We start from the raw sequence: 19,391 nt of genomic DNA, 5'->3' as shown, positions 1-19,391 counted from the left end.
AACAAGGCGCCCTCTGTCCCCCCACGCCCACAGCACCCACCCCGCACACAATGGGCAGCGCTGAGCCCAGTGGTGGGGCCGCGGGCGGGGGGGGGGGGGTGGCTGGGGGGAGATGGGAAAGCTGCAGGCAACGGGAACGGGGGTCTGGGGTGGGCACGGCATGGGCTGCCGGCACGGTATGGCACGGCACGGCACGGCATGGCACGGCTCTGGCTGTGGGGCTCGAGCAGCTCTGCTTTTCCTTGGGACAGAATTGCCATGCCGTGGGGCAGGAATGACCAGGCCATGGGGCAGGGATGACCGTGCCGTGGGGCAGGGATGACCGTGCCGTGCCGTGCCGTGCCGTGCCGTGCCGTGCCATGGAGCTGGCAGCGAGGCCGCTGCCCACCTCGTTGCCTTCCCCGTCTCCTCGGCAGGGGCTGCTGCGGGAGGGCTGGGGCCGACGGTGCCAGCAGGGCTGGGTAAAAATAGCCCCGGGGCTGGCTCGGGCTGCACGGCTCACAGGGGCTGCCCGGCGCAGACACGTGTGTCCTGGCGTGCGCCCAGCCCCGCGTGGCAAAGACACGCATGTCGGGACGCGTGCCCAGGGACGGGCCATGGCCACGTCCCTCCCTGCTGTGTCCCCTGGAGGTGTGGGCATCCTGCTGGTGGGACGGGACAGGGGACACAGTGCGGTGCCGTGCCAGCACCCCAAACCCCCATGTACCTGTCTGCCGTGTCCCTGTACCCCATGTTCCCGTGTCCCCCCGTCCTTCGGGTCCATCTGTCCCCATGTCCCCCCGTCCCTCGTATCCATCCATCCCCATGTCCCCCTGTCCTTCATATCCATCTGTCCCCATGTCCCCCTGTCCCTTGTATCCATCCGTCCCCGTGTCTCCACATCCCCCATCCCCCATCCCCTGTGTTCAGCTGTCCCCATATCCTTGTGTCCCCGTGTCCCCGTGTCCCCGTGTCCCCGTGTCCCCGTGTCCCCGTGTCCCCCGTATCCCCCGTCCCCATTCACGTCCCCACGCCCTCTGTCTCCTCGCACCCCTGTTCTCGTGTCCCCGCGCCCAGGGGCGCGACACTGCGGGGTCACCGGGGGTCACCGGGGGGGGGGGGTCACCGGGGGTCACCGGGGGAGGGGGGGTCACCGGGGGTCACCGGGGGTCACCGGCCCGGTGCGCTCCCTCCGCGGGGCCTCCCCCACCACCAGGGGGCGCTGTGGGCTGGGCAGCGCCCCGAGGAAGCAGTGAGCCGCTCTGCGCCGCGGGAGGCCAACTCTATGGTGCCCTGCCTAGGAACGAACCAAACGGGCGGCGGCGGGGGGGCGGCGGCAATCACCGCCCGGTGCCGGGGGCTGCGTTCCTGCAGCGCCCCGCGGCCGGGGATGGCTGCGGAGGAGGCAGAAATAAGCGAAAAAAAGCGTCAGGGTTGGTAAATGCGGCTTGGACGGGGGAAAGCGCCGCCGCCTCTGGAGGTGACGTCCCGGCTCTCCCCTAAAAGCGGATGGGCTGGCCCGCTCCCCACCCCCCACCCCGCCCCCCGCCCCGTCAGATGCTCGGGGCCGGGCGGTGAGCGGGGACCGGGGACCGGCGTCGGGGACCGGGGACCGGAGCTGGGGCCGGGGCCGGGGCCGGGGCCGGGCGGTGAGCGCGGGTCGGGAACCGGGGGCCGCAGCCGGGGACCGGGAACCGGGACCGGGGTCGGGAACCGGGGGTCGGGAACCGGGGGTCGGGGCCGGGGACTGGGGACCGGGGGTCGGGAACCGGGGCCGGGATCGGGGTCCGGGAACCGGGGACAGGGAACTGGGGCCGGCGACCAGGAACCGGGACCGGGGTCGGGGACAGGGAACCGGGGCCGGAAACCGGGGTTGGGGCCGGGGGTCGGGGTCGGGGCCGGGGACCAGGGCCGGGGACCGGGAACCGGAGTCGGGGGTCGGGGACCGGGATTGGGGCCGGGGACTGGAGGCTGGGAACCGGGGGCCGGGGGCCGGGAACCGGAGTCGGGGTCGGGAACTGGGGACAGGGGTCGGGACCGGGAACCGGGGTCGGGAACCGAGGTCAGGGCCGGGAACCGGGGGCCGGGGGCCTGAGTCGGGGCTGGGAACCGGGGACCGGGAACTGGGGATGGGGACCGGGAACCGGGGTCGGGGCCGGGGACCAGAGTCAGGGCCGGGAACCGGGACTGGGGACCGGGGCCCTTTGGGGGTGCGGGGGGCTACGGGAGGGGATCCGGTAGCCGGGACCCGGTGCCCCCCGACCACCCCCCCACACCCCATAACGCCCCCGTCCCGGCAGCAGCGGCCGCCCCCCGCCATGAACTGCCGCGCCGAGGTGCTGGAGGTGTCGGTGGAGGGCCGGCAGGTGGAGGAGGCGGCGCTGGCCGTGCTGCACACCGTGCTGCTGCACCGCAGCACCGGCAAGTTCCACTACAAGAAGGAGGGCACCTACTCCATCGGCACCGTCGGCACCCAGGACGTCGACTGCGACTTCATCGACTTCGCCTACGTCCGCGTCTCCTCCGAGGAGCTCGACCGGGCCCTCCGCAAGGCGGTCGGGGAGTTCAAGGCAAGGACCCCCCGCGGGGACGAGGCAGCAGGGCTGAAGGCAGCACGTAAAAGCCTCCTGGCGCCTCTGGGCCGTTGGCTCGGCTGCGAAGGGAAGGTCAAGGCCGGCTCCCTCCTGAGCAGCTCCGCTTAGCCCTGGCTGCAGCTGGGGGTGAGCACTCGGAGCCTCCTGGCTCCCTGGGGGTGCGGTGGTTTCACCGTGCTGGGCAGCCGGACGCCGCCGCCGCCGCTCTCTCGCTCCCCCTCCTTAGAAGAGGAGGGGGGGAAGTAAAGGACAGGACGGCTCGCGGGTTGAGATAAGGGATGATTTGATTAAAGGGGGAAAAAATAATAATTGTCAGGGAAAGATTGTTATTAATTAAACAATTTGACTAAAGGGAAAAAAGAGGGAGAGGGAAAGGGGGGGAAAAAAAACCAACAAAACAAAGGCTGTGTGGAAGTGCAGAGGAGAGAAATTACTCTCTGCTTCCCGCAAATGAGCGATGCTTGACCGCGTCCTTGCAGCAGGGCCTCAACGCACGCAGCCGGTGTTCGGGAGGAGGACAGAGGTTTTCACAACGAGAGCCCACCCCTCCCCTCGTCTTCCTTTTCCCCCCCTTTTATTGCTGAGCGTGACCTCAGACGGCGTGGAATATCCCCCCTTGGTAGGTTCAGGTCAGCTGCCCTGGGGATGTCCCTTCCTCCCTTTTTTGCCCACCCCCTAGGGGGGGTCAGAGAGAGACCTGATGCTGCGCCAGCCCTGCCCAGCAGCAGACACAACCCCGGGGTGACGCCGCTGCTCTTCTAGCTCCAAGCGCAGAGCACAGCCCTGCGTGGGCCGGTACAGGGGAAGTTAACAGCCCAGCCAGACCCAGGACAGGGGGGGCAGCCGGGGTTTGTGTCCACCCCCCCCCCTCCCCGACTAAGGAGGGTGCGTTGTCTTGGCAGGATGCGCTGCGCAGCTCGGGCAGTGACGGGATGGGGCAGATCTCGCTGGAGTTCTACCAGAAGAAGAAGTCGCGCTGGCCCTTCTCAGACGAGTGCATCCCCTGGGAGCTGTGGACCATCAAGGTGAACGTGGTGAACCTGGCCAACGAGCAGGAGCGGCAGATCTGCCGCGAGAAGGTGGGCGAGAAGCTCTGCGAGAAGATCATCAACATCGTGGAGGTGATGAACCGCCACGAGTACCTGCCCAAGATGCCCACCCAGTCCGAGGTGGACAACGTCTTTGACACCAGCCTGAAGGACGTGCAGCCCTACCTGTACAAGATCTCCTACCAGATCACGGACTCCCTGGGCACCTCGGTCACCACCACCATGCGGCGGCTCATCAAAGACACGCTGGCTCTGTAGGGCACGGGCCCTGGTCCCCCTTTGGGAGCAGCTCTCCAGCACGGCCCCAGGCTCTCGGGGAAGGCGTCTCCCTCCTCTCCACCTCTTGAAAAGCTTCTGCGAGGAGCTGGGCTCGGCCCAGCCTTTAATTGTGGGTTGCTGCTGGTTTGGGCCAAGCGTCCTGTGGGGTGCTGGCCACGAAAGCTCGCCCGTCCCGGAGAACCAGCTGGGTGGCTGCGAGGCAGAAGGGTGACTGCTGCTCGTCACGGCACCGCCTTGGCGCTGGGACAGAAGCGCTGGGGATCCTGCTCTACATTTTGCCTTCCTCCGGGGCGAAAATAAAGTATTTTCCCTTCCTGGGGAGTCCCGTCGTGTCCTGGCTGCTGGTGGGCCAGCATCCCCAGGGTGGGGAGGAAACAGGCACCGAGGCTGAGCTGGGAGACCCCCGGTGTGTCCCCTGGATGGGGGGGGGATGTCCTAAGATGGGTGCTGAGCCCCCTGGTCTGGGCTGAGCCCCTGCAGCCACGCTCCTCACTGCCTGCACTTGAGATCCTCCGCAGGTCTCCCAGGGCCCCCCAGTGCCCTCCAGCTCCCCGAGAAAGCCTCCCAGTGACACCCCCCCCCCCCCATTTCCTCTAGGATGCCCTCGAGGCCTCCCAGGGCACTTCTAGGCTGCCCTACGAGCCTCCTCTCATACCCTAAAAGTAAAATGAGGCCTCTTCCAGGAGCGAGGACGGGGCGCTCCCCTTTTTGTAGGACCCCGCGCCCTTCCGCCAGCCTCACGGGGGGAGGGGGGGGGGTCGGGACACAACGCCACCTGCCCCCCCCCCACCCCAGGGAAGGGTTCCCGCAGGGTATTACCCGCTGGGCACGGCGCGGGGAGCTGTGCAGGCGGCTAAGACGGGCCCTGACATCACTTAAACCCTCCCCGGCTGCTGCCAACCCGCCACCGCCCCGCGCGCCCGCACTCCGCTGCGGGGACGAGGAGGAGGAGGAGGAGGAAGAGGAGGAGGAGATGAACGCCACCCGGGCGCGGGCCAGCACCCGCTGGGACACGCCGGGGGCCGAGGTCGCCCAAATCGCCATCGCCCTCGTCCTCTGCCTCACCGTCGCCTTCGGGCTCCTCTTCTTGGGCTGCAACCTGCTGCTGCAGGCCGAGAGCCTGGCGGCGCCCCCGGCACGCCAGCGGCGCCCGTCCCGCGAGGCCGAAGGCACCACGGAGGGGGCGTAGCAGGTGTGTCCCCCCCCCACCACCACCCCCCAAACCCCTCCAGCTGCCCCGAGCCCGACGGACGGACGGACGGACGGACAGCACCGTCGAGGGCCCGCAGGGATGGAGCAGGACGGCGTCGGGAGCTGCGGGTTTGGGGTTCGTATGGATTAAAAGGCAACGGGGGGGGGGGGGGGGGGGGGCCTGGGTGTGTCTGGGTCCAGCCACGGGTGGGGTTGGTAAATCCCACCAAGAGGATTAGGGGAAAGTTTCTCTTTTTTATATTACGATGCCCCGTTTTTAGGGCTAATCCCTGGGCTGCAGCTCGGGGGGGGGACGAGGCTCGGGTAACGGGGGCGGGGGGGGGGGGGGGGGGTGAGGGCCGCATCCTGCCCCTCCCCGCCCCTCGTGCCCCCCCCCCCCCCCCCCACCACCACCAAGGAGAGATGCCAGGGCCGCATCCTGCCCCGCCCCCCCCCACTTTGCTCTGTGCCCCCCCCCCACAGCCCCACTTTGTGCCCCCCCCCCACAGCCCCACTTTGCTCTGTCCCTTTGCTCCAAGGGCCAGGTCCTGGCTCTCTACCCCCCCCCCCCCCCCACACACCCACCGCCCCCCCCCGAGGACACAGGACCCTGCTACAAGGGGGGGGGGGGGGCACGCCAAGGACACCCCCCCCCCAAAAAAAGACACCATCTGCATAAAAGACTCCTGCGTATATTTCACATGTACAAAAAGTCACAGGGATGGGGACGGGGATGGGGACGGGGCGGGGGGGGGGAACGACAGGGCAGGGGAGGCATCATCCTGCCCCCCCCCCCCCCCCCCCAGCCTGGCTTTGGTCCCTTTTTGTGTTCGTTTGTTTTTTTTTTTTGGTGTTTTTTTTTTGGCAATTAGTGTTCATCAGTGGTCAAAGTGATGAGCGTTGGGGGGGGGGGTGGGGGGGGGCGCGCCCCCGCCCCCCCTGCCCCCGTCCCCGTGGTCCCGGTGGCTCCAGGCAGATGAGGGCCTGGGGATGGGGACCCACAGCCCCGCAGCCCCCCCCCACCCTGTCCCCCTCCACCACCCCCAGCACTGGGAGCAGGATTTGGCCTCTGCTTGGCTTTGGGGGGGGGGGGGGGGGGGGGGGGGGGGGGCGAGCCCCTAGGCACGGGGCGGGGGGGGGGACGAGGAGGGGGATGCTGCCCCCGAGCCCAAGCGAGGCCGGTGGTACCTGGATGCGTCGTGTCCCCCCCCCCCCCCCCCCCCAAGCGGTGCTGGGGGCAGGATGGAGGCGTCCGGCGGGACCTGGGGGGGGCAGAGCGAGGTGATGGGGGGGCTGTGATGGGGGCAATAGGGCCGCTGTGCCCCCCCCCCCATGGTGCCAGGTCCTTACCCTCGTGCGCTACAGGCGGATCCGGCGCCTCCGGGCTGGGGGGGGGGGAGAGAACAGAGCATCAGGGGCAGCCCTGGCACTGGGGGGGCAGCCCCAGTGTCTTGGGGGGGGGGGGGGGGGGGGGGGGGGGGGGGGGGGGGGGGGTTAACAGCACCCCGAGGGCTGCCCCATGTGCCAGGACCCTGCGCTGCTGCGGGTCCCCGCCTTGGGATCCAGTATGGCACGGGGATCCTGTGCTGGGATAGGGCAGGGCTGGCCGTGCTGGGAGCCCAGCCTTGAACTGGGAACCAGTGCTGCCCTGGGATCCGCTGCTGGGATCCCGTACTGCCCTGGGACCTGGCATCGCGCTGGGATCCCGTACTGCCCTGGGATCCCATGCTGGGACCTGGCATCGTGCTGGGATCCTGTAGTGCCCTGGGATCCGCTGCTGGGACCTGGCAGCGCACGGGGATCCCATACTGCCCTGGGATCCCATGCTGGGACCTGGCATCGTGCTGGGATCCTGTAGTGCCCTGGGATCTGCTGCTGGGACCTGGCAGCGCACGGGGATCCCATACTGCCCTGGGATCCCATGCTGGGACCTGGCATCGTGCTGGGATCCTGTAGTGCCCTGGGATCCGCTGCTGGGATCCCGTACTGCCCTGGGACCTGGCATCGCGCTGGGATCCCGTACTGCCCTGGGATCCCATGCTGGGACCTGGCATTGTGCTGGGATCCTGTAGTGCCCTGGGATCCGCTGCTGGGATCCTGTAGTGCCCTGGGATCCGCTGCTGGGACCCGGCAGCACGCTGGGATCCCCTGCTGCAACCCAGCCCTGCAGCCAGATCCTACGTTAGCTCACGGGGGTGGGACCCAGCCTGAGAGCACGATCCCATGCTGGGATCCGGCATCGCGCCCCGATCCTATAACCAGGTTTCCAAATTGGGATCCAGCACTGCTCCGGGATCCTGTGCCGGGCCGTGGTGCCAGTACCCAGCTTTGCACTGGGGACCCTGTGGCGGGATCCAGCTTTGCACCAGGACCCTGCGCCAGGACCCGGTGCTGTGCCCTGCGCCGGGATCCGGTGTTCCACCGGGACCCTGTGCCGGGATCCGGTGCTGTGCCCTGTACCAGGACCCCACACCAGGACCCCCGCCTTGCACCCAGCCCCCGTGCCGAGACCCAGCCCCGCTCCGACCGAGCCCCCCGGGGCGACTGCGTGCAGGGAGAGGGTGGGGACGGGGGCATGCGGGGCTCTGGGGGGGGGGGGGGGGGCATGCAGGACTCGGGGGGGGGCATGCGGGGCTCGGGGGGGGGGGGGGGGCCGGGCATGCACGGCCGTACCTGGGGGCTAACAGCTGGACTCGTCGTGGTGGGACGGGTCGCAGAAGAAGCGCGAGCCCCGCTTGGCGGTGCGGGCCGTGAAGGGGACGCTCTTCAGCGCTGCGGGGGGGGGGGGGGGGGCACGGGGCCGGGGAGGGGGGGGCGTAGGTGTGGGGGTGTTGACAGAGACAAAGTCAGCCCCCTGCATGAGGAGGCCAGAGGGGCTGAGGGGCCGTGGGGGGGGGGGGGGGCCGTACCGGTGATGATGTCCTCGATGGTGCCGTCCTTGCCCTCGTAGACGGGGCGGTGGTCCTTAGCCTGGCGCCGCCGCAGCTCCGCGATCAGCTCCTGCTGCTGCCACTTGTTGCGCTGCGAGAGCACCCCCCCCACGTCAGAGACCCCCCCCCACACACACACATCAGAGACGACCCCCCCCCCCCCCCCCCCCCAGCCCCTGGCACGGCCGCGCTCACCTTCTCCTGCTTCTTCGCCTCCTGCGCCAGCATCTTCTCCCGCATCACCTCCTCCTGCTTCTTCCTCGTCTCGTTCTCCTGCTCCGCGTCCTGCCGGACCGAGGGGGTGGCACCAGGAGCCAGCCGGCCTCGAGACCACCACCCCCCCCCCGCCCCGGCCCCTCCTGGCCCCCCCCCCCCGTACCTTGTAGGAGCGGATGAAGCGGACAAAGACGGGGAAGAACACAGACGGGGGGGTGGTCTTGGGGCTCTCGCCGAAATACCGCACCACCGTGTTGTAGGCGTCCTGGCACGGGGACGGGCGGTGAGCGACGGGCTGCGCGCCCCCGCGGCTCCCCAGAGGTGTGCAACGGGTGTGCAAAGCCACGTGTGCACAAGGGGCGTGCAAAGCAATGTGTGCACAGGGAGCGTGCAAAGCCAGGCGTGCATGAGGAGCGTGCAATGCCAGGTGTGCACAAGCGGCATGCAAAGCCAGGCGTGCACGAGGGATGTGCGCAGCCAGGCGTGCACAGAGAGCGTGCAAAGCCAGGCGTGCACAAGGGGTGTGCAAGGCAAGGTGTGTGTGCACGGCGAGATGTTCACGGGGAGCGTGCTGAGCGAGGCAGGTGTGCCGGGCCGTGCACGGGGAGCGTGCCAAGCGAGGCGAGCGCAAGGCGAGGCGTGCACAAGGGGCACGCACAAGTGCAAAGCAGAGCGAGGCGTGCAGAGCAAGGCCCGCACACGGGCCTGCAAAGCGAGGCGAGCGTGCCAAGGGGTGCGGGAGGACGTTTCGGAGCAGGGGACGCGGAGCAAGGCGCGTGTGACAAGGCACACACGGGGGGGGGGGGGCACGCAAAGCGGTGCACACCCGAGGAGCACACAGGGCACTGCACGCGTGCCAAGGCGTGCACGAGGGCCGCGTGAAGCGGCTCAGCGTCCCGTCCCACCCCCCCCCAAACCTCGGCTGTCCGCGCGTCCTTCTGCAGCCGCTCCAGCTTGCCCTCGCTGGCGGCCAGGAACGCCCGCAGGACGCCGTTCTCGTGCAGCCCACACTCCCGGCGCAGCAGCTCCATGCCCCGGCCCAGCTCCTTCACGTCCAGCAGCACGTTCTCCAGGGACACTGCGGGGACAGGGACGGGTTGGGGTGGCCCCGAGCCCACGGCGGGTGGCTGGGGGTGGGGGACACGGGGGGGGCACCTGCGGCTGCCTTCTCCACGAAGTGCAGCTCCTGCCAGAAGGTGGCCAGCTCGGGGTACTTCTCCCGCACCGTCAGCGCGATGAAGTGCAGCAGCGTCATCTTCCTGTCCGTGGACTTGGTGTCCAGGAGCTGTGGGGCCACGTGTGTGTGTGGGGGGGGGTTACGGGGGTGTAAAAGGGGGCACCCCCACACCCCGCATAGCCCCAGGGTAGGGGCTGCTCACCAAGTCCAGGCTCTGCAGCTTGAAGCCGTAGACGGCGCCCCGTTTGCTGCTGTTCATGTAGTTGCCCAAAGCCAAGATGATCTGCAGGGGTGAAGCACAGGGGACCGGGGCCGGGGGGGGGGGGCGGTCAGGGCGGAGCCCCCATGCCCCAAACGGGACCCTCACATCCAGCTATGGCGAGGATGGAGGGCGAGGGCCCCCTCCCCGTGCCCACCTCCAACATGTGCTTCAGCTTCTGCGAGGACTTGACGGAGGCCGAGGCCGCGATGATGGCATTGAGCTGCTGCAGGGGGACAGGACGAGGGGGGCTCAGCGGGGCGCAGGGCCATGGTGGGACCCCTCCCGGCGCCCTCCCCGGCTCCGTACCGGTGTCAGCATCTGCAGGTTCTCGGCGAAGTTGCCCAGGAAGGCCATGATGGCCATGCGCTGGGGCAGCCGCTCCACCTTGCTGAACTGCAGCATGAAGCGGTCCTCGTCCGCCAGCTCCTCCAGCGGCTTGCGCTCCCGCTCGTACTGCCGCAGCGCCTTCACCTCCGCCTCCGTGGGCAGGAACCGCATCAGGCACTCCACGAAGTCCACCGGCAGCGTCGCCAGGTCGAACCTGCCCCAACCGTGCCGTCGGGACCCGGACGCCCTCCCCTCCCCGAGCCTCCCCACCGAGCATTTGGCCCCGTGGCGCTGAGACCGGACCCCCCCCCCCCCCAGCCTCCCCGGTCCCGGCCCCGCCGCCCGTACGTGTGGATGGCCCTGCAGATCTCCTCGGTGCCGCGGCCGGCCTTGCGCAGGGTGATGGCCAGGTTCTTGGCCCGGTTGGCCTCCAGCAGCGTCACCTTGCTGGCGGCTTTGTGCGACGCCTTGTTCTTGGCGCAGACCAGGTCGAGCGCCGGGCCCTGGGCCTTGGTCTTGAAGAGCTCCTCGAAACGCTCCAGGTCGAGGTCCTGGGGGGGGGGGGGGGGGTGTTTCGGGGGGCTCAGCGGTGCCACCAGCGTCCCCCCACCCTACCCCGATCCCCTCCAAGCCGCTGCGGCCCCGCGCTCACCTCCAGCACCCGCTCGTCGTCCAGCTCGCTGAACACCGTCCCGCTGATCTGGTTGGGCTTCAGCGCCGTCCAGTTGAAGACGGGCAGCCGGAATTTGGTCTTGATGGGCTTCTTGATCCGGATGGCTGCCGGGGGCACGCAGGAGCCAGCTCAGCCTCCCCCGGGGCGGGGGGACGCATCCCGAGCCCACCCTGAGCCACCCAGCCCTGGAGAAGCAGTCCCCACGCTTTCCCCTTGCCCTGGGCCACCCGACCCCATCGCCACGGTGCCTGCACCCTTCCCATGGCTGTTGCATCCCTGGTCTGTGCAACCCGTCACCATCTCCAGCCATGCAGCCCACGTACCCACTCCTTGTCCCCATCTCCACGGTCTCTGCACCCTCCCTGTCCCCATTTCCATGGTCCCTGAACCCTCCCCGTCCTTGTCCCCACGGTCCCTGCACCCTCTATCCCCATTTCCATGGTCCCTGAACCCTCCCTTGTCCTTGTCCCCATTCACCCTCCCCATCCCCGACCCCACAACCCCTGGTCCCTCCCCACCTACCCGAGAGCCCAACGGTGAGGGCGATGGAGGGCGAAGCCCCGGGCAGTGGTGGGGCCGGCGGGCACTTGTCTGCAGTGGGACGAGAGGGTGACACCACGCCCGAGGGTGGCTGGCCCCATTTGGGGTCCCCAGCCCCAGGCACACCCCAATTTCGGGGATATCCCAGCTCCCCCCCATCCTCACCTGGCAGCGGGGGCGCAGGGGGCGGCAAGGGGGGTGGCGGGGGCGGCGGGGGGGGCGCAGCCTCCGGGGGAGGCAGGATGGGGACCCTCGGGGCCTCATCCAGAGCTTGGGGCTCGGACTGGGGGGGGGGCTCAGCGCCCAGGACGGGGGGCGGCTCGGAGCCGTAGCGCCGCCGGAAAGCCTCGTCCTTCTCCTTGATCATCCGCCGCAGCGTGTGCACCTGGTGGCTCGTGTGCTCGTAGGTCTCCTGGGGGGGGGGCCAACGTCAGTCAGGGTCCAGGGGGGGGAGGTTGGGACCCTTCCCCTCTTTTTTCCGCCCCCCGCCCCCCCCAGCCCTGTGGCCCCCACACACCTTGACCACCTCCAGCTCCTTCTCCCGCTGCAGCAGCTGCTTCTCCAGCTCCGCCACCCGCATCATGTTCTCGTTCTCCAGGTCCAGCAGCTTCTCCGTCAGCTGCGAGGTGGGGGGGGGAACGCAGACGTGGCCCAGGGGATCTCCCCCGTGGCCGTCTCCAACCCCCCCCCAGGCACAAAGCCGGGCCCCCCCAGGGCACCCCGTGTCGCTGACGTACGTGGGACAGGTGCTCCTCCAGCTCCTCCACCTTCTCCAGGGCCACGTTCTTGGTCTCGGCATCCTCCAGCAGCCCCCCGACATCGAAGACGTTGTCCAGGTACGCCTGGATCTGCACCTGCAGCTTCTCGCTCTCCGTGTGCCTCGACTTCTGCGGGCAGGGGACGGCGTCAGGGCCGGGGACTCCTCGGGGGGGGCCCCCAGACCCCAGACACCCCCCCCCCCCCCCGGGTACCTGTAGGAACTCCTCGAGCCCCAGCTTGGTAAACTCGTACTGGAGGTGCACGCGGAAGTTCATGTCCTCCACGGAGTGCACCACGATGTTGATGAACTGCATGCAGGCCACCTGAGACACGCAGGCAGGGCTGCGTCAGCGGGGCTGGGAACCCCCGACCCTTCCTCCTGGCCCCCCTTTTCTCCCCCCCCAGCCCCGGCGAGGTCCCGGGGCCGGGCACCGTACCATGAAGTCAATGCTGCTGTCCTCGTTGCGGAAGTAGTCCATGAGTCGCTCGAAGCGGTGCTTCTCCTTGCACACCTGAGCGGCGGCGGAGGGGGGAACTTAGCACGGCCACGGTCCCCCAGCCTGGCTGGTTCCAGTCTCCCAAACCCAGCCCGGTCCTCGTCTTCCCAGTCCCTCCATTCCCCGGGTCCTGGCTCTCCCATCCCAGCTCAGCGCCGATGTCCCCGCTCTTCCTGCTCGTCCCCCGCCCAGCCTCCCCTCTCCCAGCTCTGTCCTCACCTCCTTGAAGTTGTCGAAGGCCGACAGGATGATCTCGTGGCCGCCCCTCACCAGGCACACGGCCGCCAGCAGCTCCAGCACCAGCGCCTTGGTCCTGGGGCACGGCAGAGCCATCGTCCCCAGCCGGCAGCAGGGGACCCCTGCGCCTGCCCGGGGCAGCCCCAACCCTTACCTGGGGTTCTTGTTGTTGAGGCTCAGGGCGATCTCGTTGACGGCGTGGGGATGGGACATGACCAGGTTGAAGCCGTACTGCGGGGAGGGAGCGGGGATGCCTCAGCAGCGCCGGCGTGGGTGGCGGCGGCAGCGGCGGCATCCCCAGGGGCACCCGTACCTGGTAGTTCATGATGGCCCGCAGGCACATGATGCAGAGGTGGACGTCGTCCTTCTGGCTCACCAGGCGCGAGTTCTTCAGCGCCTTGCGGCTCGGCAGCGTCCCGTAGCTGGGGGGGGGGACGGGACACAGCGACGGTGAGCGGGGACCCTGGCGCTGCCGGTGCCGCGCCGCAAGCAGGAGCCGACCCCACCGCCAGCTGCGTCCCGGAGCACCCGGCGGTGCCCAGGGCCACGCGCAGGAGGTGGGGACGGGACCACGGTGGGGACAGCGAGGGGACCGCGGGGCTTTCGGAGGGGCAGAGACAGAGAGAAGTGGCCGGAGCGCGAGAGGGACAGAGGCCGGTGGAGGCACGGAGCAAAGTGCTGCCCGTACTTACCCGGCGAGCGGCGAGGCGGGCGCAGAGGACAGAGAGAGAGAGCGCAGCCAGAGAGGTGAGCAGCCCGGCCCTGCGGGCAGAGACACGGGCACGTTACCCGGGGCAGAGCGAGAGCGAGAGGAGAGGAGAGAGAGCACGGCCGCAGCAGAGCAGGGGGTCGGGGTGCCGCCGACGGGGGCCGCGCACCGCGGGCAGGACGGGGACAGCCGGCGCCGTGCTGCTGCGGGCGGGCAGGGCACGGCACACGCTGCAGCACGAGGGGTCACAGCGCGGCGCGGGGTGCAGGCACCGCGGCACACGCAGGGCACGGCACAGGCGGGCGCTCAAGGTGCAGCACAGGGCAGCGGCTGCAGCACGCAGGGCGGGCACGGCACGGCGCGCGCCACGGTGGAGGGGCAGCACGTGGCACCGGGGGGGGGCACTGAGCGTGCCGCAGGCACCGTGGGCAGGACGGTGCACGGCACGGGGCTCGGCACGGGGTGCTGGGCACGCACCCCTGCAGCTGGCCAGCCCGGCGGGTACGTACCGTAGGGCGGTCTGGCGGGCAGAGCGGGCCAGGCTGCTGGCAAAGGGGGCAGGCAGGGCACTGGGGTGCTGCAGATCCTCAATGGATCTGCTCCAGGCTCTCAGCTTCTCCAGCGCGCCGTCCTCGCCGCCTTCCAGGCCCTCAAAATCAAACCTGGGTGGGACACGCGCGAGAAGGGGGCCCGGCTTTGGCGCGGAGCGGCACAGCCACCGGAGCAAGCGCTGAAGCGGAGGCAGCGCGGCAGCAGCGGGGCGAGGAGGGGGCTGAGCGCCCCGCACCCCCGGGGACAGGGCTAAGCGCCAGCCCGCAGCAAGGAACCTCAGCGGGCACCCGGCCCCTCCGCACCGCGGGGAGACGCTGAGCCCCCCTACTCACATGACGGCGCACTGAGCGAAGGACAGGTAGTTCACCAGCACGTCCAGCCCCTTGTTCTCATCGTTGAGGAACTCGCGCACCCACCTGCGGCCGCACACAGCGGTCAGAGCCCGGGGGAGCTGGGGACGCCCCGAAACCGTGCCCCCAGCCCACGGGGACCCCCCCCCCGCCAGCACTGCTGCAACGCACAGAGGGGGTCGGGGGGGCTCCCCAGCACCGACGGCGGTCGCAGCCCCCCCGCTATCACCCACGCCAGCGCCGCTGGGGCGTTATCTGCCGGCTGCAGGGAGGGGAGGGCTCAGCACCGGGCGGGAAACCGAGCCCACAGCCTGGTGCTCAGCACCGGGGCAAGGCTTGGGCACAGCACAGGGAGCCCGGCAGGGATGGAGAGCACCGGGGGCACGCGTGTGCGTGCGCGGGGGGCGTGTGCCGGGGGCTAGCGCGCACGGGGCGTGCATGGTGTGTGCGTGGGTAGAGGTGCACGAGGACACAGGGCAGCGCACGGGACCCGTGCGTGCTGGTTGGGGGGGGCGGGTTGGTGCACGGCCCCGCGGCCCCGCGCGTCCCCACGCCGCGTGCCGCGGGCGGTGAGTCAGGCCGCAGCTGGAGCAGCCGGGGCCGCGCGGCCGCCTATTTCCTGCCGGCCCCAGCCCCTCGCCCCAGCGCGTTTCCTGTCTGAGGCTGCTGCTATTTTCAGGCCGCGGGTGGGGAGAGCCGAATCCCACAGCCGCTTTGGGGCCGCCACAGGGGCGCAACCCGGCACGTGCGCCAACCCCCCTGAGCACGCGGGCACGGACGGGGACGTCCCCATCGTCCTCCGGTCCCCAGCCCCGCGGCCAGCCCGGGTTCGCCCACCCCCGGAGCTCCCGTGCAGGGCTGGGGTGCCGTGGGGTGGGCGCTGAGCCCCCCCCCCCCCCCGGCCACGGGGAGGAGCCGGGCAGGATTTGGCCGCGTTGCTTCGCGCAGGGCGTCAGCGCCGTCCCATCCGTCCCGGCATCCGCCCCCGGGACCTGCCCGCTGGCAGCCCCGGCCTGCGGCACGGCCGAGCAGGAACCAGCCCAGTTCCTGCACCGGCTCCGACTTCCCCTGCAGCTGCAGCACCCCGTGCCCCCCAGCGCCCTGCGCTCTCACCCCACCCAGGACCCCCCCCCCCCCCCCAGAAAAAAAACCCTTCCTTGCACCCCGCGCTCACCCGATGTGGTTCGTCCTCAGGCTGATCTCCAGCTCGCGCAGGACCTTGGTCGACTCCTGCACCCTCCTCCTGAACTTCTGCGGGCAGAGCAAGCCCTGAGCCGTGCCGCCACCCCCTCCTTCACCCCCCTGCCGCCCCCCCCCCCCCCCCCCCCGCAGCCCCCAGCCCCTCACCTTCCGCGTGACACCGGGGTCCAAGAAGCTCTGCAGCTTCTGGATGTAGGCGTGGGGGGGGCTCTTCACCTGGAACCGCTCCTGGGGGGGGACAAGGGAGATGGGGACGCTGGCACGGCACCGCAGCCCCCGGCCCCGCAGCCCCCCCGGCCCCGCACCTGGTCACAGATGAGGTCCCACTTCTTCTCGTTGTCGTACTGCCGCAGGAGCCGGGCTTTGTCCGGGGGCAGGTTCATGGAGCTCTGGGGACACAGCGGGGGCTCGTCACGCCACCGCATCCCACGGCGGGGACAAAGGGGACAACACGGGGACGTTGCTCCCAGCCTGAGCCACGCAGGACCTGTGGCACCCAGGGCCACCAGCCCCACAATGTGGCTTTTGTCGGTGACAGACTTGTGCCACCCACGAGCCCACGGCATTCCCGCAGCGGCCCCGCGGCACGGCCAGGGCGCACCGCAGTGCGTAGCGCTGCGGCACGGGGACACGAGCGTGGCACGGGGACACGGTGACATGGTGACACGGGGACGCGTGCCGGGCAGGCGGGCAGCACCGGGCGCTGCCACAACCCCAAATCTCCCCAGCACCACCGTGAAGCTTCCTGTCTGCGCCTGCTTCCGCGCTGGCAAACCGCAGCCTCCGCCGCGCCGACCGCGGCGCCGGGCACGGCAGGGCCTGGGCTTTCCTGGGTGCCGAGAGGGACCTGGGGACCCACTGGTGCAGGATGTGGCCCGTGGCGCCGGTACCGGCAAGGATGAGCTGGGAAAAACGAGGTGCCACGGTGGAAACGACGGACGCCGGGGGTGCCGGATGGCTGCGGGTGCCGTTCTGTTGGGTGCTGCCACCCCGTTGGGTGCTGCCATCCTTTTGGGTGCTGCCACCCCCCCTTGCGTGCTGCCACCGAGCCAAGGTGGCTGGCGGGCAGGGCCGTTAGCCGAATCCAGCCGCCACCGCAGCGGGGAGGTGCCAGCACTCCACCCGCCCCGTGGCAGCTAAAATTATCCCTTCCCAGCCCCGCGGAGCTGCAGGAAACAGGAGGAGAGCCTGGGCGAGGCTGAGCACCCCTGGGACAGCCCCACGGGAGCAGGGGACAGCACCGCGGGGATGGGGACGGGGACCCCGGCGCCCCCAAACGTGCCCTTGGCGAGACGGGACGGGAACGGGGCCGGTGCCTCCCTCCCCACGGGGCCACTCTTGTTTTGCTACCGCCGCCGCCTGCAAAATTGCAGGGCCCAGCCCGACGCCCCCGCAGAGCCTCACACCCGGCCCCCCCAGGCCCTGCGCCCTCCCCGGGCAAGGGGACCCCCCGGGACAGAGCCGAGGAGGGGCCGGGGGCCCGGCTGGGGGCTGCGGGGGCTTTGAAGCGCGAGCGCCTTCGCCGCCGTTCCCGCTGCTCCGCTTCCTGCCTTTGTGGTGGGAGCGGGGCCGCTCCCGGCCGGGGCACTTCCTTCACCCCCCACCCCCCCAAAGATTCCCCCCCCCCCCCACGGCTGAGCCGGGATGGAGCCCCCCGGGGACAGGGACGGAGCCCCCCCAGGATGGGGATGAACTGGGGACAGGGGTTGCGTGGGGACAGAGCCCACCCGGGGGCTGTCTGGGGGACACCTGGGGGTGGCGACAGGGCCGGATCGGGGCCGTGGGGCGGATCCTGCCCGGTGCTGGGCCCCGGTGCTGCCGCCCCATCACACGGTGAAATATTTCCCTCCCAACGGCAGCAGGAGGACGTCAAGCAGCAGCTACGGCGGCACGGGCGGGATGGCACCGCAGGAGCCACGGATGAAGCCCCCACGGCCGTGCCCCCACCCCAGTGCCAACGGGGACCCCGGTGCCGTCCCCATGCGCCCGGCAGGATGCATCCCCCCCCAGCCCCATAGGGACCGGCCACAGCATCAGCCCCAAGAGTGCTGGGCTGAGCCACGGCCCCCAGCACCGCGTGCCACCGGCAGCTGGGGGGACGGCCCCGTTCCTAGTTGTCCCCCCCCCCGGTGTCCCCCAGTCCTGGCTGCCGCAGCCCAGAGCCCCACGGGGCCGTGCTCGGCATTTCCTGCCCGCCGCGGCTTCCGTTCGCTGCGGCCACCACTGGGCCCGGGGATGCGATGGCTTTTGGGGACACGGGGACAGAGCCAGACACCGGGGACACGTGCCCCGGTTGTCACACGGCCACGGTGTCCCCGAAGCCACCCGCTCCACTGGGGACAAATCCCCGGTACCGTTTCCGGGGCCACCTTGGCGCAGGTAGCCCCAAACCCCCAACTGCGGGGCCACCCCACTGCGCAGGACGATGGCACTGGTGGCCCGCGGTGGCCCACGGTGGCCCACACCCCCCGTGTCCCGCTGGCGCCGCCAAACCGGGGCCACGCTGCAGGGATACGGCACGGCCACGGCACAGCGCCAGGGCACGGGGACAGCGGGGAGGGGGACACCACACCTTGAGCCAGTCACCGCCACCGGCACGGCCCCGGTGGCCACCAGAGGACTTCCAAGGCCGGGGGGCCACGGAGGGCATGGCACCCCCGGGGACCCCACACCCCCGGGGACCCCGAACTTTTGGGGACCCCGAACCCCCGGGGACCCCGAACCCTCGGGGTTCCACCGTCCCCACGGGGCTTTCCCGCAGAAATTCCCGGCACGGGGCGGGGGTAGAAGGCCGCCCCCCCCCGCCCCCGGTGCCCCGGGAGAGGCGTCACCCCCGAGGGGCCGTCCCGGGCCGGGGTTCCCCCGGGGCTTTTCCCCCCCTCGGCGCCGCAGCCGCTGCCCACCCCCTCCGGGGGCGCTGCCGCTGCCGGCCCAGCCCGGCTGCTCCTACCGGGCTCCGGTGGCGGCGGCGGGAGCTCCCCGGTGGCTCCGTCCCGCCCGCGGCTGCCCGGAGCCAGGCGCCGGGGCGCGTCCATGCGGGGAGCAGCGGGCGGCAGGAGGGGGGTGACGGGAGCACCGGGACGGAGCAGCAGGACCGGGACGGGGGTGGGGGGAGAGCCCCGGGACCGGAGGGGGGCACCGGGAGGAAGCGGGCGGGGGCGCCCCGGGACCGCCGGGGCACACCGGGGGGGGGGGTGTGGGGGGGTGGAGGATGGCGGGGTCAGACGGCGGGGATCGGGGCTCACCAGCACCAGGGCGAAGCGCTCCTCCAGCTCGCACGGCTCCGGCATCGGCATCTTACCGGGGGCCAGCAGCCCCCCGGGGGGGGCGGCGGCGGCGGCGGCGGCGGCGGCGGCGACCGCCACTCCCGGGCCCCGGGGCAGCGGCTCCCCGTCCGCGCTCTCCACGTTCCCCATCCCCGGCCCGGGGCGGCGGGGAGGCTCTGCCCTGCCCTGCCCAGCCCAGCCCTGCCCGGCCCGGCCCGGCCCGGCCCGTGCCGTCCGCCCGCCGCCGCCGCCGCCTCCCGTGCCCGCCCCGCCCGCCAGGCCACGCCCCCTCCCGGTTAGACCACGCCCCTCTCTTCCACACCACGCCCCCCTCCGCAAGACCACGCCCCCCTCCGCCACGCCACACCCGTGCTCCGCCAGGCCACGCCCACACCGCCAGGCCACGCCCCCTTCGCCAAACCGCACTCGTGTCCCGCCAGGCCACGCCCACGCCCAACCAGGCCACGCCCCCATCCACCAGGCCTCGCCTCCTCCCCGTCAAGCCACGCCCCCCGTCACGCCTGCAGGCCGCCGCCGCCGCCGCCAGGGGGCGCCCAAGAGCAGCAAGCAAGCGGGCGGCGCCCATTGGCCCGGCCTCGCCCAA

The 19,391-nt window shown here is 71.1% G+C and overlaps 2 protein-coding genes across 9 annotated transcripts; one reads left to right on the top strand and one right to left on the bottom strand.

Annotated features, from left to right (window-relative positions):
• The first annotated feature begins 1,530 nt into the window (after positions 1 to 1,530).
• Positions 1,531 to 4,215, top strand: ATG101 (autophagy related 101). Of its 3 annotated transcripts, none has more exons than XM_040539813.1 (3): positions 1,531 to 1,553; positions 2,283 to 2,549; positions 3,476 to 4,215. In XM_040539813.1, exons 2-3 carry the CDS (start codon positions 2,298 to 2,300, stop codon positions 3,878 to 3,880), a joined length of 657 nt encoding a protein of 218 aa, XP_040395747.1. In that variant the 5' UTR covers positions 1,531 to 1,553; positions 2,283 to 2,297; the 3' UTR covers positions 3,881 to 4,215. The 3 variants fall into 3 exon arrangements, with proteins under 3 accessions (XP_040395747.1, XP_040395745.1, XP_040395746.1); XM_040539811.1 differs by lacking the exon at positions 1,531 to 1,553 and adding an exon at positions 1,557 to 1,628 and having other exon boundaries at positions 2,280 to 2,549; XM_040539812.1 differs by lacking the exon at positions 1,531 to 1,553 and adding an exon at positions 1,558 to 1,628.
• Positions 4,216 to 5,924: 1,709 nt separating this feature from the next.
• Positions 5,925 to 19,046, bottom strand: FMNL3 (formin like 3). 6 transcript variants are annotated; one of them, XM_040539695.1, is made up of 28 exons: positions 18,767 to 19,046; positions 15,827 to 15,910; positions 15,669 to 15,749; positions 15,496 to 15,572; positions 14,304 to 14,387; positions 13,929 to 14,081; positions 13,024 to 13,132; positions 12,865 to 12,941; positions 12,693 to 12,786; positions 12,414 to 12,488; positions 12,189 to 12,299; positions 11,955 to 12,104; positions 11,735 to 11,836; positions 11,383 to 11,629; positions 11,200 to 11,268; positions 10,657 to 10,781; positions 10,353 to 10,555; positions 9,984 to 10,218; positions 9,832 to 9,900; positions 9,618 to 9,698; positions 9,394 to 9,523; positions 9,156 to 9,316; positions 8,402 to 8,503; positions 8,218 to 8,307; positions 8,002 to 8,113; positions 7,766 to 7,864; positions 6,443 to 6,477; positions 5,925 to 6,354 (listed from the first exon to the last, which is right to left on the bottom strand). In XM_040539695.1, the coding sequence occupies exons 1-26, from the start codon at positions 18,935 to 18,937 to the stop codon at positions 7,773 to 7,775; spliced, it is 3,084 nt and encodes a 1,027-aa protein (XP_040395629.1). In that variant the 5' UTR covers positions 18,938 to 19,046; the 3' UTR covers positions 5,925 to 6,354; positions 6,443 to 6,477; positions 7,766 to 7,772. The 6 variants fall into 6 exon arrangements, with proteins under 6 accessions (XP_040395629.1, XP_040395625.1, XP_040395627.1 ...); XM_040539691.1 differs by having other exon boundaries at positions 15,496 to 15,749; XM_040539693.1 differs by having other exon boundaries at positions 11,955 to 12,101; positions 15,496 to 15,749.
• Positions 19,047 to 19,391: the final 345 nt, after the last annotated feature.

This window comes from Cygnus olor, chromosome 29 (assembly GCF_009769625.2).
Source record: "Cygnus olor isolate bCygOlo1 chromosome 29, bCygOlo1.pri.v2, whole genome shotgun sequence".
Lineage (NCBI taxonomy): Eukaryota > Metazoa > Chordata > Aves > Anseriformes > Anatidae > Cygnus > Cygnus olor.
This window is presented reverse-complemented; position numbering and strand designations above follow the sequence as displayed.

Excerpts from the sequence above, each read along its gene's own strand:
- ATG101 (XM_040539813.1), top strand. The coding sequence starts at position 2,298 with ATGAACTGCCGCGCCGAGGTGCTGGAGGTGTCGGTGGAGGGCCGGCAG. Across the intron at positions 2,550-3,475 it reads AGGCGGTCGGGGAGTTCAAG|GATGCGCTGCGCAGCTCGGG; the intron begins GCAAGGACCCCC and ends TTGTCTTGGCAG.
- FMNL3 (XM_040539691.1), bottom strand. The coding sequence starts at position 18,937 with ATGGGGAACGTGGAGAGCGCGGACGGGGAGCCGCTGCCCCGGGGCCCG. Across the intron at positions 15,750-15,826 it reads GGGACCTCATCTGTGACCAG|GAGCGGTTCCAGGTGAAGAG; the intron begins GTGCGGGGCCGG and ends GTCCCCCCCCAG. Across the intron at positions 11,837-11,954 it reads TGGAGGAGCACCTGTCCCAC|CTGACGGAGAAGCTGCTGGA; the intron begins GTACGTCAGCGA and ends CCCACCTCGCAG.